Source organism: Nansenia antarctica (assembly GCF_963989245.1).
Source record: "Nansenia antarctica genome assembly, chromosome: 9".
NCBI lineage: Eukaryota > Metazoa > Chordata > Actinopteri > Argentiniformes > Microstomatidae > Nansenia > Nansenia antarctica.
Window position 1 is genome coordinate 42,861,719 of NC_137679.1, and position 15,000 is coordinate 42,876,718.

Genomic DNA, 15,000 nt, shown 5'->3' on the forward strand with positions numbered 1-15,000 from the left:
GGCAGGAATCACTCTGCTGCACTGTGTGTAGCGTTGCAGAGCAGCGTACTCTACTCCCATGGTCGCAGCGGGTGTTTCTGGTTATTAAAGGAGTGATTATGGTCTGGGAGGCGTTGGGAGTAGGAGGTGAGATGATCGCATGTGACATGGAGGTAACGGCCTCTACAATTATTTCCGCAGACTGAATTAGCCTCCGAGTGTAGAGAGTAGAGTGGAGCTCAACTCATTATGTCTGCTGAGGACTTTCACCCCTGTCACTGTTCCTAAACCCCCTCTTGATCATACCAGTTTTTCAGGCATTGACCCATGAGAAGTGTGTGTGTGTGTGTGTGTGTGTGTGTGTGTGTGTGTGTACATGTGTGCGTGTGCAATATCCACCACACTGCTGGGTGAAGGGAGGGAGGGAGAGAGGGAACGAGAAAGAGAGAGAAAGGGAGAGGGGAGAGAGAGAGAGAGAGAGGGAGGGAGAGAGGGAAAGGGAGAGAGAGGGGGACAGAGAAAGACAGAGAGAGAGAGAGAGAGAGAGAGAGAGAGAGAGAGGAAAGAGAGAGAGAGAGTGCGAGAGAGAGAGAAGGTATATGGCTATTTTAACGGTGATCTATTAGTCTTTATGGGGTGGATTTAGTCCTTCTGGGTGGTTCTTTACGATCCAGGAGGAAGGTGGTGGACGTTAGGCGTCTCTCTGTAGCCTCAGTTTAATTTGGTCTTATTCCTTCCATGGGAACCCTGGTAACCCTGGTAACCCTGGTAACCCTGGTAACCCTGGTAACCCTGGAACCCTGGTAACGAGCTTCCATTCATCATCTCCACAACCACCAGGACGCTGCTCTGCCCCACTTATCCTCAAGGATGTTTGTGGGTTTTGGAGCAAATCAGTGACGTGATTCTCCGCTTTCCTGAGAGGAAAGTCAGAGCTGCGTTAGAAAGAAAGAACACAGATGTTTTACCTGTTGTATATATAACAGGGATGTTTTACCTGTTGTAGCCGACATTCGTTCTCAAAAGCCGGGGTCAAGTGTGTAAGTGTGTTTTAATCGATCAGGCTCACTACGAGTGGCTTGAGACAAATCTACTAAGACAGTCGTCGTATCGTGGTGGACATGAATGTGAAGGAAGGGCTGTGTAGCACGACCACGACCACCGCTGATGGTTTACCTCAGAGACACGACATCTGTGGTCTGTGTAGCGTACTTTAGTACTGTAGTACTGCACAACTCTCTGTTTCACACGTTTCGTCACGTTTCACGATATTTATCTCTGCACCTCCCCAAATGTTTATGCTACTTAAACATTGTATTTTAGAATTTACCGCTGGTAAATGCACTCGTCATAGATACAGAACCTAACCCCTGTTGTTCATCCATGGGCCAGTGGGACAACCTTTAAACATTTACATGACATTTACTGTACATTTTTGGCCTTTAGCAAACGCCTTTATCCGACTTACAACAAATACATCTAAGTAAATGAATCATCTATCCATTCATCATCACAAGATAAATAATCTGCTTAGGCCAAAGGCCATTCATTGGCAGTCACAATGCTAGAAGAAGGAAGAATTATGTTTTTTACGTGTTTTATCTTTATTTTTTATATACAGTAAAGAAACTGAACAGGGGGATGGAAAGGTTTCAGGAGGGACAGTTAAGGTGGAGCCTGAAGAGATGGAGGTCTTCAATCTACGGCGGAAATAGGGAGTAACTCTGCAGTCCTGACAGCAGTTACAATGCTAGAAGAAGGAATAATTACTTTTTATTTATTTATAGTAGAGAAACTGTACGGGAGGGTAATGGGGGTGAGGAGGTCTGTAGGAGGGACAGTTCAGAGAGGTGGAGAGATGGAGAGATGGAGGTCGTCAGTCTACGGAGGGAGACAGACACAGGGACACAGTGTCCTTGGCTCAACTCAGATTTAACAAGAAACACTGTTTCTAAAGAGAAAAGGCCTGAGGCGTCTTATTACTTAAACCCGACCCACCCTGGGCACGTACACTTTACCAGGCTGCCCTCGAAAAGGAGGTTCAGGACCCTGGCCGCTAAGACAAACAGACTGAAGAACTGCTTCTACCACAGGGCCGTCCAGGCCCTGAACACAGCAAAGACCTAAGTTCTGGGCCCAGGACAGTCTGGACGGATTGTATGGCAGCTGCTGGACTGAAAAAATCAGGTGTAGTGCTGAGGCACAAACATGTACATTTCAAGCCTGCAAACTGTGACACTTTAAATAACGTGAAAAAAATACTATTGTGCAATATGACAAGCCTAGTTGACTATCTGTACAGTATAGTACAGTGGATTGTGTACATAGCCTTTATTTATGTAAACCAGCTCCTTACCTTCTTGTGATTTTTCTTTTCTTCTAAAAGTGTTTTTTTCCCCCTTTCCTAACACCAGGGGAGCCACCCCTCCTAAATTGCGTTGTTTGGTACCTGTACTGTAGCAATGACAATAAAGTCCATTCATTCATTCATTCAAATGTGGTGTAATCAGGAGTCTCTCAGCTGGAATGAGGGGCTGGGGAGTTGAGGACAGGTAATGAGAACAGGTGATTAAGCTGGGAGGGAGGGAGGGAGGGAGAGAGGGACAATAAGGCCCAATCCCATTTCTAATTTTTACCCCTACCCCTCGTTTTGGAGTGTGCCTCTGAAAAAGCTCAGCTGGGAGGGCCATGTAGCCATGTTGATTCCTTCTCTTGTAGATGAGCTACACACACACACACACACTTCTCTCAGAGGACAAACCCTCTCTTTCATTCCAAGACTTGAGTTCCGTTCTGCACATTGACGCCGTCAGGGTGAAATGAGAAACGCTTGAAAGGACACATGAATGAACACGTCTCCCTTCCATTCTGCCTGCTGATCTGTACCAACCCACGTCCATTCACCTGTCAACATTCCCACCGAACGCCTCAGGACTCTGAACTCCTTTGTGTGGCCAAACGACCGTGTTTGACTTTTTATCGAAAGGGGCTTGAACCCACAAGGTGACGACTCCTCCTCCTCAGACATGTTGACATCGTCTCTGAAGTGACACGTACAGGAGCAGGACAGGATGTAGAGGAAGTCGCTGCAGTACAGGGCAACACTTATCTAGTGTCTTGTTCCGAAACTCTTTACAACGGCCTCTCATTCACCCGTTCACACACTTTAAATGAATGTGCAATAACACTATGTGCAATATGACAACCCTAGTCGTCTTATCTGTACAGTATAGTATAGTGGATAGTGTACATAGCCTTTATTTATGTAAACCAGCTCCTTTCCCTTCTTGTTTTTTTAGTTTTTTTTTCTTTCCTAGCACCAGGGGAGCCACCCCTCCCAAATGTCGTTGTTTGGTACCTGTACTATAGCAATGACAATAAAGACCATTCATTCATTCACACACATTCACACACCAAATGGCGGCGAGCTACCATGCAAGACGCTGGCTCATTGGGATCATTAGACACCGGATCTACCTCCTGAGCTACAGCACAGCTACAGACAGACAGACAGACAGACAGACAGACAGACAGACAGACAGACAGACAGACAGACAGACAGGCAGACAGACAGACAAAGGGATATAGAGAGAAAGACAGAGGGATACAAAGACAGACAGACAGACAGACAGACAGACAGACAGACAGACAGACAGACAGACAGACAGACAGACAGACAGACAGACAGACAGACAGACAGACAGACAGACAGACAGACAGACAGACAGACAGGCAGACAGACAGACAGGCAGACAGACAGACAGACAGACAGACAGACAAAGGGATATAGAGAGAAAGACAGAGGGATACAAAGACAGACAGACAGACAGACAGACAGACAGACAGACAGACAGACAGACAGGCAGACAGACAGACAGACAGGCAGACAGACAGACAAAGGGATATAGAGAGAAAGACAGAGGGATACAAAGACAGACAGACAGACAGACAGACAGACAGACAGGCAGACAGGCAGACAGACAGACAGACAGACAGACAGACAGACAGACAGACAGACAGACAGACAGACAGACAGGCAGACAGACAGACAAAGGGATATAGAGAGAAAGACAGACAGAGGGATACAAAGACAGACAGACAGACAGACAGAGAGAGAGGTAGCCCCACCACAGGTATAGTGTGTAGTACAGTGTGTAGTACAGGTACAGTGTGTGTATTACAGTGTGTAGTACAGGTACAGTGTGTAGTACAGGTATAGTGTGTAGTACAGTGTGTAGTACAGGTACAGTGTGTGTATTACAGTGTGTAGTACAGGTACAGTGTATAGTACAGGTACAGTGTGTAGTACAGTGTGTAGTACAGGTACAGTGTGTAGTACAGTGTGTGTATTGCAGTATGTAGTACAGGTACAGTGTGTATTACAGTGTGTAGTACGGTGTGACTAAAGCCGTGAGAGCTGAAGGAAACGCTGCAGTACACAACTCCCAGAAGAAAGCATCTCCACCCCCCCTCCCCACCCCCCTCCACCCCTCCATGTCCCGGTAATGATGACTGATGGTGATGATTAGCCCAGTGGCTACACACCCAGGGGGGGATGGGATGCAGTGAGGATGTTGTGAATGGACAGATCAGTGTGGATGTTGTGAATGGACAGATCAGTTCTGCGCTAGTTTGCTAATTAATCATCACAGTTTACGTCGGCGTCGGTCCTGGTCAGGTTTCTGTAGAGACGACTTCCTGTCCAGGCTGGTTAGAACAGCGTGGCAGTGCAGGACATGGGGGGAGACAGACTCTTGTATGAAGTCATATAAAACTTTACTTATTTGTTTGAAATGATGCTTAGACCCTCTGACTTGTTACTTTGGATATCGGGTCATTGTGTCCTTGTTTCCACACAAGAAATCCACTCCCTCTCTGTTCGAACACCAGAATATACCCAATGTCACAAACAGTTTATTAGGAACACCTGTACACCTTCCAATGTATTCAGGTTGTTTACTGATGTGGGGAATGTTTCCTTGGCACACTTTGGGCCCGTTAATACCAATCAGTCACCGCTTGAATGCCACAGCCTATTTGAGTATTGTTGCTGACCATGTCCATCCCTTCATGGCCACAATGTACCCATCCTCTAATGGCTGCTTCCAGCATCATAATGCATCATGTCACAAAGCAAAAGTCATCTCAAACTGGTTTCATTTTCATTTCAAGCCTTTATTTCAAATTGGGGACCGCTGAGGGAGATATCATGAACATGACAATGAGTTCAGTGTTCTTCACTGGCCTTCCCAGTCACCAGATCTGAATCCAATAGAACACCTTTGGGATGTGGTAGAACGAGAGATTCACAGCTGCAGGAATTGCGTGATGCAATCATGTCATCATGGACCAGAATCTCAGAGGAATGTTTCCAACATCTTGTGGAATCAATAGCATGAAGAACTGAGGCTGTTTTGAGAGCAAAGGGAGGCTCTACCCAGTGTTAGTGGTCCTAATAAGGTGTCCAGTGAGTGTGTATATGAGTGTATATGATCCAGCCAAGTCGTGCTACCCTGCAGGAGACTAAGTAAATAACAGGCATGGCAGCATTGACCAACCTGCCTTAAAGGTTGGCTGCATTATCACAGGAGGGGGGAAGTGCTTTATTATGACTGGAGCTGACCAGGGACCAGCTGACCAGGGACCATAGGACTGCTGTCTGACTAACACTGCACTGATACAGATATATAAATAAACTGTATGGATAGCAGCACCCAGCCATGCAGCTAATGTTAGAGAGTGTCCTGAACTATATTTGCGTGTGTGTGTGTGTGTGTGTGTGTGTGTGTGTGCCTGTCGGTGCACTCAGGGGTATGCGTTCTTATTAACGAGGCTTCAGTGAGATCTTTGTGTTTACTGAAAGAGAGAAAGAGAGAGAGAGTGTGTGTATGTGTGTGTGTGTTGGTGTGTGTGTGTGTGTCTTCTCCGGACGTCAGAGCCCACACTGTGACAGACAGCCAGTGGAACGAGTCGATGTAAACAACTTCAGCAGCTGTCGTTGATGTTGTTCATAATCACACAGGAGAGTTTGACTCATTTAAGCTGCTGGAGACAGGGGAGGTATGAGGGTTAAATGAGGAGTTACAATCTATCCAGCTCTGTGTGTGTGTGTGTGCGTGTGTGTGTTAGTGTGAGATACACGTACGTGTGTGATTTGTGTAAAGGTCATCTGTCTAATTTGCGAACATGATCTGAGTCAGGTAAACATATGCTGTGTTCCATAATGATATTGTTGCTTTATTGCATCATAGGGTTCCATAACCTGGGTTAGGGTCGTCCTTAATCACCGTTATTATGTTGGATGATTTCCAAACAAAGTCGATTCCTAATTGACCAATTTAGTCTCTTTCAGCCCTCTGGTACGCCATGTTTACTCACAGGCCTGTCACCACCTGAACACACACACACGTTGCCTAGGTGACCTGAACACACACACACACACATTGCCTTGGTGACAGACAGGATCAATCAGAAGTGGAGTAATAGAGGAAGCATAGGGAAACATAATTTAATGGTACACCGCACACACACACACACACACACACACACATGCGCACAAACTATAGAATAATACATTGTAATATACCAGTAGTACCAGTAATATACCAGTAGCTGTGTCTGAATGTGTATAGTAACCAAATATTCATGGCAATCAGAACCTCTTCATGAATCATTGATGTGCTTGTGGGCCGTTATTCCAGCTGTTCCATTATTAATGCTCTGGACCGTCTGTCCACACATAACAGAGTGCGTATCCTTGGCTGATGTGCTTTGTCCTCTGAGTATAAGGTATTATACAACATCATGAGACCTAAATGAAGTCACAGCGAGATGCTGTCCACATCTGTAATTCAGACTCAGACTCTAGAACTAATGGTCTGTTGTTTTAGGATTCTAGAACTAATGGTGTGTTGTTTTAGGGTTCTAGAACTAATGGTCTGTTGTTTTAGGGTTCTAGAACTAATGGTCTGTTGTTTTAGGGTTCTAGAACTAATGGTGTGTTGTTGTAGGGAGGACACACACACACACACACACACACACACACACACACACACACCTTCCCACATAAACACATGGTGTTGATGCAGATAAAATACGACCAGCGCAGTTCTTCATTTCACACTGTTTCTTTTCACTGTCTTCAGTGTTGCAGTTGATGTTGAGTTAATTAACTAGTTAATTATTGATGTAATAATTACAGATAACAGATATAGTAGTTAGTTATTGTCTCTTGTCTGTTTTTATGACGTTTTATTCTCCAATTTTGTAAACCTTGTACTGGTGTGCTACCTTGGCCAGGTCTCCTTCGAAAAAGAGACTTGAATCTCAAGGGACCTCCTGGATAAATAAAGGTTAAATACAATAAAAAAGTATAAATTTTTACACACTTTCAGTGTGTTTACGTTGTGTATTTACGTTGTGTGTAAAAAAACAAACAAACATGTTATTTTCATTAATTATTGTCTCCTCCTCCTCCCTTCAAGAGTTCTTCCTGGAGCTGCTGGACAACTCTGAGAAGTCCCTCAACGACATGTTCACGCGCACGTACGGCAAGCTCTACATGCAGAACTCGGAGGTGTTCCAGGACCTGTTCACGGAGCTGAAGCGCTACTACACGGGCGGCAACGTCAACCTGGAGGAGATGCTCAACGACTTCTGGTCCCGCCTGCTGGAGCGCATGTTCCAGCTGCTCAACTCCCAGTACCAGTTCAGCGACGACTACCTGGAGTGCATCAGCAAATACACGGACCAGCTCAGGCCCTTCGGAGACGTGCCCAGGAAGCTGAAGGCGCAGGTCACCAGGGCGTTCATCGCTGCCAGGACCTTCGTCCAGGGGCTGGTGGTGGGCAGAGAGGTGGCCAACAAGGTGGCCAAGGTGAGTTCTCTCCTCCTGGGGGGGCTGGGTCACTTGTTAGACCGCTGAGTCTGTCTCTGACTCCTCTGACTCCTCTGACTCAGGTGTTGGTAGACTCAGGTGTTGTTAGTAGACTCAGGTGTTGCTGGTACTCAGGTGTTGTTAGTAGACTCAGGTGTTGGTGGTAGACTCAGGTGTTGTTAGTAGACTCAGGTGTTGTTAGTAGACTCAGGTGTTGCTGGTAGACTCAGGTGTTGTTGGTAGACTCAGGTGTTGGTGGTAGACTCAGGTGTTGTTAGTAGACTCAGGTGTTGTTGGTAGACTCAGGTGTTGTTAGTAGACTCAGGTGTTGTTAGTAGACTCAGGTGTTGTTAGTAGACTCAGGTGTTGTTGGTAGACTCAGGTGTTGTTGGTAGACTCAGGTGTTGTTAGTAGACTCAGGTGTTGTTGGTAGACTCAGGTGTTGTTAGTAGACTCAGGTGTTGTTAGTAGACTCAGGTGTTGTTAGTAGACTCAGGTGTTGTTAGTAGACTCAGGTGTTGTTAGTAGACTCAGGTGTTGTTAGTAGACTCAGGTGTTGTTAGTAGACTCAGGTGTTGTTAGTAGACTCAGGTGTTGTTGGTAGACTCAGGTGTTGCTGCTTCCCAGGTAGTTTAGCCCCCGAGGTTTCAGCAGGAGGATACAGAGCTGATCCGTTCAGGGAAGCACAACGCACGCCGGCTTGAGACAATTTGATTGCTTAGATTCCTGTCTCTTCATCTCACTGACACCCTGTACAGTTTATCCACTGTAAATAAATGACTGCAAATAGTTTTTCTTATGTTGACTGATGTGGATAGATGAATCACTTACTTTGTTTGTCAGTCGTTTGTTGCCTCGAGAAAATATGCAGTAGTGATATGTATCTGTTATTTATCCATATTCAGTCATGTTCATGTTTATGCATTATCTACAGTATAACTCTGATTAAATTGGTCTGTTAAAGACTTTTAATTCAGAATATAAACGACCCCACTAGTTGTCCTTGTTCTTGTTTACTACCCTCGCTGTCTAGAAGCACACATACACACACGCACACACACACACACACACACACACACACACACACACACACACACACACACACTCACACCTCTTATTTATTCACCAGGAGCTTTTAGGGCACGTCCCAGCAGAGGCTCTGTCCAACCGTCTGGACGTTTGTGTCCCGGAAACACCTCCCCCCCCCTCCCCCCCCCCTCCGGCACTGAAACACATCCCCCCCCCCTCCGGCACTGAAACACGTCGTCGTCCCGTCCCCCCCCTCTCCCCCCCCCGGCACTGGGGAGGGATGTTGTGATCCCCTGTTTACATCGATGCACTTGATTTGTATGTATGAGGCCGATACAATTGGAGAAAACAGCTTTTCTGTTTGATGTGGGGCTGCCCAGTGGCTAGGGTGCTGTATAAGCTAAGCTTCACTCCATCTGAGAAAGCGGGGTGGTGGGGGGAGGGAGGGAGGGGGGGAGGAGGGAGGGGGTCACACACAGGGAGTTAAGACATGGGGCAAGGAGAGAGAGATTAAAGAGAAAGACCCTACAGGCGACTGTGAAGTGGGATTCTCTCTGTGACGCTCTGCCTCTGTTATTCTCTTTGTTGTCTCTCTCACGTCCTGTACTGGAACATCTCTCTGATGCTCCTTATTTAGTTATTTATATATTAATTTAGTTATTTGTATTGTTATTTCGTTGTTTATATAGTTATTTAGTTCTTTGTAGAGTTATTTTGTTGTCTATATAGTTATTTAGTTCTTTGTAGAGTTATTTCGTTGTTTATATAGTTATTTAGTTCTTTGTAGAGTTATTTCGTTGTTTATATAGTTATTTAGTTCTTTGTAGAGTTATTTCGTTGTTTATATAGTTATTTAGTTCTTTGTAGAGTTATTTCGTTGTTTATATAGTTATTTAGTTCTTTGTAGAGTTATTTTGTTGGCTGGCTTTGTTCTCGATGGGCAGCATTGTTGGCTGATCTGGTTCTGTGTGAAGAGTTTTTTTAATGTTTAGATTTCAGAGTCAGAGAGATGTTTATTTAATGTATTAAAGAATAAAGCTGTTTATCGGTTCTTACCAGAGTAGTTGTGGGGTTTATAACTGGCTATGAGAGAGAGAGCAGCGCCAAACTCTGATGAAGTGTGATGTCGTCTGAAGGGCTTAGTGGGGAAATCCCGTCTCTTTAAATCCCTTTTTCAGACACACAAAAGAGTAACACCAAAGTGCGTCATGGATCAAGCGTCCAACTTATGTAACTAAATCCCTGGCTTTTGTTTACATATAGTGAGGAAGAACAAGATATCATGTACATTTTGAAAGAGAAACAACAAGCCTTTTTTTCCACATGGGATTAAATTGATATTTCTAGTGAATTACCTTTACTACCTTCACCCTCCCAGAGCTGAACAGAGCTGTGGTCAGCTGACCAGGCAGCCATTACCAGAGCTTTAGGTGGAACAGCTGCTGTTGCCACCAGCTTCTGTCAGGAGACAATGTATGTAAATTGAAGGCTGGCCCTGAGTGCAGCTTCAGACGTGGCCGCAGAGTCTTGACAATGATAGAACGCCTTTGTATCTCCTCTGTTGCTCAATGTTTGCTGTTTTTCTGAGGGAGGAGAAAGAGAAATGGAGGGAGTGGTGAGAGAGAGAGAGAGAGAGAGAGAGAAATAAGAGAAACAGATATGATGCGTCGGAGGCGGAGGACTGGTGTTGGAGGGTTTTCCACCGAGCGTCTTGTCTTGACCTTCTCTCGGGGGCTCGCGCCTCGCAGGCTGGCAGTGATGGAACGCCACCATCTTTATCTCAGTCCCAGAATCTCTGAAGCCCCGGGGAGCAACACTGAACTACACCACCATGACTACAACACACGGAACTACATCACGCCATGACTATAGCCATGACTACAACACACAGAACTTCATCACCATGACTATCGCCATGACTACAACACACAGAACTTCATCACCATGACTATCGCCATGACTACAACGCACAGAACTTCATCACCATGACTACAACACACTGAACTACATCACACCATGACTATCGCCATGACTACAACACAGGCCTACAGGGTTAGGGTACACACTACAGTATTATGTTCAGGTTTAATATCTGACGGGCACAGACTGCAATCAGTCTATTAATCAATTAATTAATCTAATCCCGGACGAGCCCCCGATTAATACATTTTAACCATTTAGGAGATGCAATTATTATCCAAAGCGACTTACAATCAGAGATTACAGGGTCAGTCTCCCTGGAGTAACTTAGGGCTATGTGCCTTACTCAAGGGCACACCTAAGTGGTGGTGTTCCCTGGTGGGATTTGAACTCATGACCTTCTGATCATCAGTCCAACTCACTATCCACTAGGCCACCACTACCAGTTTAGTACTGAGGGGTTGACTGTTCTTTCAGCTGCCAGGGTCCAGTCATTGGAGGAGGTAGTTTGTTGTGTATCACAGCAGGGTGTCCTGTAGACCATGTGACCTACGTACTCCCGCCCTTCATCTCAGAGCTCTCTGTGGTTGGTCTCCTGTAGACCATGTGACCTCCGTACTCCCGCCCTTCATCTCAGAGCTCTCTGTGGTTGTTGTTGATCGCTGAGTCGTTCCCAATCAGTAATAAAGACGTGGAATCACAGTTCATAGAAACATATCAGGGCAGAGCAGAAGGTTGTCTGGCTTAAAAACAGCCTGAATGGAGAGAGGGAGGGAGGGAGGGAGGGAGAGAGAGAGCACGAAGTCACTTGACAGGACAAATCACCTTGACCTGAGATTCAACCGACAGCGATGCCTGTTCTGAGACACAAACAGCCGAGTGTGACATCAGCAGCAAGCTGTTTTAGACTCGGAGCAGAAGGCTGCGCTGAGAGAGATTCGGGTTTTACAAACGACACAGGTCGTGAGTTCGATCCCCGGCGAGTCATACCAAAGACTATAAAAATGGTACCCGGTGTATGAAGATAGATATAGATAAGGGTCCATTGACCTGCAGGCTGTATGCATTCTAGATACTGTGCAGTTATAGACAGAATGTACATCTACAGATGCAGACGAGGCATTTAGCAGACGCCTTTATCCACAGCGACTTGGAACTAATACATTTGACTAAGTAAGTGAATCATCTATCCTGCTGCCAGTCATAGCAGGAAACAGTATGCTTCTGAATATGCTCAGGCCACGAATGTGTCGCATTCCGTGCAGAATCGTAGCCAGGATGCAGTGAAGCATTTGATAACATCCCCTCCCCTCCCCTCCTCTTATCCGCATGCCTGGAGACACATGTTCCAGATAGATGGTACGGTACATACCCTATACACACACACACGCACACACACACACACTCACAGTCCATACCACGCTAGATCATTGACTTACTGCCGACGCCCCTATCTGTGTTATGAATCAGCATCTCCTGCAGGAAGGTAATTGGAGCCAGACAGGTGGACTAGACGGGTTTCCCGTAAAGCTGTGTGTGTGTGTGAGAGGAGGGTCGTGTGTGTGTGTGTGTGTGTGAGAGAGGACTGAATTCATCGCCGCTACGTGCTAGCTGCTAATAGCCACAGGTGTTATCACAGGTGTCAAACTGGTGTCAGGGTGGGGTGGGGTGGGGGGGGGCGTCACATGACACGAGGCAGCAGAGAGAAGCGTTGGAGACTGAATGAAAACATCCTGGTCAGGGGGGAAGGGTCTGCACACACACCCATATACACCCTCTCATACACGGACGCATATATGCACACACACACACATATACACACACCCACACGCACCCGTACACACAAACACACACACACACACTCTCATACACGGACGCATACATGCACACACCCATATACTCTCACACACACACACACACACACACACACATGCATCAAGCCCATTGAAGGCCCATGCAGTTTTGATCAACAACACTAGCAGCGGATATGATATGAACAGTAATCGCTGAATTAGCGCTTCAAAGAGAAGGCTGAGGTATCAAGGGCCTTGCTGCTGCAGGGAGGTGATGGACAACCCTGATACAACCCTGATATAACCCTGATACAACCCTGATATAACCCTGATACAACCCTGCCTTACCTCTTTAATTACACCCAACAGCCTCCTGTAGTCTCCCAACCTTCATAATATAATATAATATCATATAATAGAAGCCGTTTAGCTGACGCTTTTATCCAAAGTGACTTACACTGCAGTGAGTGCAGAACATTTTCAGTATATATGGTCCCAGTGGGAATCGAACCCACAACCTAAGCGTAATTAGAGCCATGCTCTACCAAGTGAGCCACAGAGGACCACTTCAGAGCTGTAACACAGGACTGCTGACCTGATCCTGGGTCAGTGTTTCTGCCCTTTGTGGACACGGCACTGGTTTAGACCTGATCCTGGGTCAGACTGTCATCAGAGAGATGGAACCTTGCTGACTTGACAATGTTTCAGTCAGAATGACCAGAATGGCTGTAGACCATCTGGCTGTACCGCTGCAGACACGCACACAGACACACACACACACACACACACACACACACACACACCCACGCTTACACACACACACACACACACACACACACGCGCACACACACACACACACACACACACACACATACACACACACACACACTCCACTTCCCACTCTCCCTCACTGTATGATGTCATTGAGTGGTACATGCTAGAAGTAAATAAACAGCTCTGCTATGAGCTTATGATGCTGACCAGGGGGCCGTTCCACTAAAGGTGGCTTAGTATATCGGCGATTGAAATAAATGCGGCGATCAGGCAACTCGGGATTGGAATTCAAGCCTCAGGTGATTCCTCGAACGAGGATCAGCCTTGTGTCATCAGTGTTCACAGAAGACAGGCTTACAAATCTTCGATATGGGCGCGTGCACGCAGACATAAAGAGCCCCGAAGAGTCGATCTGTCGAAATGAAGATACTCCACTCTGCAGGGGTCCTACATTTGCGCAGCATTCCGAATTATTGATCTTTATGAAGACGTAATTCTTACGATTACTGATGGATAGATGATTCACTTAGACAGATATATATATATATATATATGTTGTAAATCGATTTGCATGAAGGCTTCGGTTAAATGTAAAAATAAATTAAAAAATAATCACTTAAATCAAGTCTCGAACACGCAACCTTTGGAACTCTAGCCGGCTGCCTTAACCACTGCGCCAGCCAGACCGCTGTGAAGACAGCAATGCTAGTTGAGATAATTACTTTTTTTTTTTACACTCTTTTATTTATTGATCTATCGATCTATCTATCACACTTTCAAAATATCAAGTTATCTATCACACAATCAAACTATCTATCGATCGATCACAAAATATCAAATTATCTCTCTATCACACAGTCAACCTATCCATCTATCTATCTCGTGTGAAGTGGGAACTAATATTTCCTAAAAGAGGAACTGTCGTTCGGGATGTAGTTTCCTCCTGTGAGCCTTTTTTGACGCGCGTCTTACTTTAGCCAGTGTTTTAGCCTGGTCGCGACCAGGCTAATTATATCTGACTCAGAAGGAGCTCAACCAAGCAGCGAATTATTTGAGCCACATTGATGGAACCGAACGCAAGCTAACATTATCGAGGCTTAGAACTTTATCGAGGCTTAGAAGATAATCAACCTTAGTGGAATGGACCCCAGATCAAAGGACGTAGAGTGGGATTACGGCAGACTTCCTCCCTCAGCCAGACTCCTGGGATCACTCCTGGATTACACAACAGGAAATCCTCCTCAGGACTGGAGATTACGATGACCATTTAGAATGTATATCTCTGCGATACTTAAAACACAGTCAAAACCCCATTATACCAGCTTGTGAAAGAAGATTGTGAGGGATTTGATCGTTTGAAGGGTTTAAAGTCCATTTAGACGTTTACATTTGAACCATTTAGCAGTCGTGTCACGTCATGGATGAAAAACTGACCAGGGAAGAGAGGTTCATACTGAATTCACTGATGGTCAGGGCCTGTGTTCTGACGATTTATGCTGCCTTGTCGAAAAATGATACCATAGTGCGACTACCTAGCGCAAATGATAACCCATGCACATGCACAGAATCGCTAAGTAGCACATCTCGATAGGTTGCACATATCAACAGAACACCGGACTGGGCCAAACA

General features: G+C 45.7%; 1 protein-coding gene across 1 annotated transcript in view; it reads left to right on the forward strand.

The window, feature by feature from the left end:
* Positions 1-98: 98 nt before the first annotated feature.
* Positions 99-15,000, forward strand: part of LOC308165649 (glypican-6-like) — a gene marked incomplete at both ends in the record, with an annotated part of 79,400 nt that continues 64,498 nt past the window's right edge. The window contains 2 exons of the mRNA XM_080539799.1: positions 99-126; positions 7,464-7,855. Coding sequence (XP_080395925.1) covers positions 99-126; positions 7,464-7,855 — 420 coding nt within the window. The remainder of the gene's footprint in view (positions 127-7,463; positions 7,856-15,000) is intronic.